Raw genomic sequence first — 3,268 nt, 5'->3', positions numbered from 1 at the left:
GCAGGAATGGCAAACACCAGGACTCAGTTGGGATTAGTGGTTATAGATATAAAGTGAAACCTCACAGCCTGGTTTTGTGTTTTTCGCCAGCGCAAGTAGCTCCCCAGGTGCAGCACTAGAGTAGGCTAAGAGTTGAATTTAATCAGATTAGAGGTTTTCCACTCAGCCAAAATGGAAGTTGAGCCAAGAGATTTACATATACTTGGGAAAAGGTGATTAAAATAATGGATGGGGGCTTCCCTGGTGGCGCAGTGGTTTAGAGTCCGCCTGCCGATGCAGGGGACACAGGTTCGTGCCCCGGTCCAGGAAGATCCCACATGCCGCGGAGCGGCTGGGCCCGTGAGCCACGGCCGCTGAGCCTGCGTGTCCGCAACGGGAGAGGCCGCAACAGTGAGAGGCCCGCGTACCACAAAATAAATAAATAAATAAATAAATAAATAAAATAATGGATGATGGAATATAAGCTGAGCAATAACATAAATATGAAGTTTTGGAGATACTAGAAAGAAGCTAGTACCTATGAATTGTGAGCTCTAATTGAGTGAAAGAACTGTTTTGCAGAGAAAGCAATGTAACTAGAATCCCATAAACAGAGTTTATATTTCTTCACTCTTGGTCTTACTAGCCAATCCTAGACTCTAAGGAAAACCTAGCATCCATATCTCTAGCCATTGAAAACTAGATTAACTTGCAAGCCTAGAATAAATGTTCTGTCTATGATCAGCAGACAGAGCTCCATATCACCAACCACGGCATAAACAGTAACAGAGCAATCAATTTCTGCCCTAGGAACACAGTTCAACTCTGCTCAATGACATCACTTGTACCAACATGTAAATCTTCTAGACTCTTGACTTGCCGTGGCTCATCTTTCTGGATTTCATCTGCCATCTGCCTATATTTTTCACTTTGATCTTTCTTGCTAAACTGAAGTCCAATTCCATTTTCCTCACTGCAACGCATCCAACATTACCCAAAAATGTAAAAAGTGCCTTGCATCTTTACGTGTGGCCTGCAAAGCACATGCACTTATCAATATCCTATAGCAGGATATTACGCTCTATTTACTAGAGCTCTAGTAAATAGGGTGACTAGTAAATAAAGTGACTGTCTCTTTATATAGATTCTAAGATAGCAAAAGGTTTGGTAAAGATGAAATAGGTCATGTGTTCCCGTATTAATCTCTAAGAGAAAACCTAGGCTTACAAAGAAAAGAAGGCAGGGTTTTTTTCCTGTTTTCTTTTTTTATTCCCTTAACTCTACATCAGCATGTTTATCTAATGTTACTTTAAAATAATAAAGTTGGGACTTCCCTGGTGGCGCAGTGGTTAAGAATCTGCCTGCCAATGCAGTGGACACGGGTTTGAGCCCTGGTCCGGGAAGATCCCACATGCTGCGGAGCAACTAAGTCCGTGCTCCACAACTACTGAGCCTGCGTCAAGAGCCCGTGAGCCACAGCTACTGAGCCCATGTGCCACAGCTACTGAAGCCCGTGCGCCTAGAGCCCATGCTCCGCAACAAGAGAAGCCACCGCAATGAGAAGCCCGCGCACAGCAACGAAGAGTAGCCCCCGCTCGCTGCAACCAGAGAAAGCCCGTGTGTAGCAACCAAGACCCAATGCAGCCAAAACTAAATAAATAAATAAATAATTAATTTTTTTAAAAAATAATAAAATAAAGTCATCTAAATTCTAACTTGGAAAATTATCATGTAAATGATGCTGAGGCTGACTTTTCTCAACGTGCCACAGAAGACATGTTAAGGTCTCTCGAATGTTTGCATTTTTATTCTAGTCCAGAATTATATATTTTTATTAAACTGCCTCTACAAATATTGCTGTCCAAACTTTTAAACAATTTAAACAGCTATACATTTGATGATAATGTTCATTTCGTACTTACTTTTGATGGTTTTATTGTTATCATCTCTCAAAAATCCATCTTTACTTCCTACAGACTCAAATCTCAAAAAGAGAGCATAGTCTTGCCTGTGTGAAGGATCACCCTTTTGACCATTAATGATTAGCCTGTAAAAAATCACAGTCAGTTATTTCTAAAGCAAAGATGATAACTTTATTATCTCTCAAAAGGGAATTTCAACCCAATACTTAAATCTATGCAAACAGACGAAATTCAGGAATAAAAAGGTGACTGTGATCCATTTTCCAAAATTACTGCACAAGACACTGAGACTTGCCAAAAAGAAGACCATACTCATATTATGTGAAGATCCAAAAAATGACTTCATGATGATATTTGTAAGATAAGAGGAATTTAAATATACTAAGTTGTCAAGGTCTTGCCTCCAACGCCACTTTCTATGTAAAGGATTTTCTTTCCAGGCAAACTTCATTGCTAGCTAAGGTCTCTGTTCAATTCTCTACAACAGTCCTTCTTACACCAGGGTGAAACTGCAAACCTCTCGTACGTACCTGCCTCCTCCCATAGACTAGGCACATATTGCTAGCCACATTCTTGTTAGAGGAGAACAAGTAATTTGGAGAATAAGGTTTGGTAACAGCCAAATCTTGGCAGAGGAGAAAAGCAAAGGAAAGATGAGAAGAAGGGAAGTAGGACCAAAGACAGAGATGGGTTACATCACAGGCTTGTGCACTAGCAATCTTTACTTGCCTTACCTAGAGCTCAGCTTTTTAGCAGCGGATACTCAAACATACACACAAAAGGCTGATGTGAAATATTACATAGGAAACAAAATAGCATAGTGAGAACATCTTTAACTAAGACTACAAATCATATTTATTCCTATGTGTTCATGCTAGACTCTCAAATAAAATGAACATGTTGCCACGAAAAGAATATTTAGAATTTCAAAGACTGTGTATTAAACAGACTCTTACAGATTCACCAAAGGAGTTTCCTGCATGAAGAGATGATTAATAAGGCAATTATAGGTTGTACAAATAGAACAATTACTTGATTTACTACCCTCCTTAAATTAAACCACAACTCAGTCTTCATCGGACAGTTGGTATCACCAAGTGACCCTGCTGCCACAGAGAGAAGTACATTAAACATTGCTTTCTTACAAACAAGGGTAAGCATACTGGCTTCCCTGGTGGCGCAGTGGTTGAGAGTCCTGCCTGCCAATGCGGGGGACGCGGGTTTGTGCCCCGGTCCGGGAGGATCCCACGTGCCGCAGAGCGGCTGGGCCCGTGAGCCATGGCCACTGAGCCTGCGCGTCCGGAGCCTGTGCTCCGCAACGGGAGACGCCACAACAGTGAGAGGCCCGTGTACCGAAAAAAAAAAAA

At 41.5% G+C, this 3,268-nt stretch overlaps 1 protein-coding gene across 1 annotated transcript in view; it reads right to left on the bottom strand.

The window, feature by feature from the left end:
• The window catches only part of LOC103082388 (uncharacterized protein CXorf22), a 22,927-nt gene that overhangs the window by 2,427 nt on the left and 17,232 nt on the right, over positions 1-3,268 (bottom strand). The window contains 1 exon segment of the mRNA XM_082930912.1: positions 1,902-2,026. Within this exon segment, the coding sequence (XP_082787038.1) occupies positions 1,902-2,026 (125 nt within the window).

The sequence above is a fragment of the Lipotes vexillifer genome, unplaced genomic scaffold, assembly GCF_000442215.2.
Source record: "Lipotes vexillifer unplaced genomic scaffold, Lipotes_vexillifer_v1.1 scaffold789, whole genome shotgun sequence".
In the NCBI taxonomy this organism is placed as follows: domain Eukaryota; kingdom Metazoa; phylum Chordata; class Mammalia; order Artiodactyla; family Lipotidae; genus Lipotes; species Lipotes vexillifer.
The sequence above is the reverse complement of the archived record's forward strand: the minus strand, read 5'-3'. Positions and strand labels throughout refer to the sequence as shown.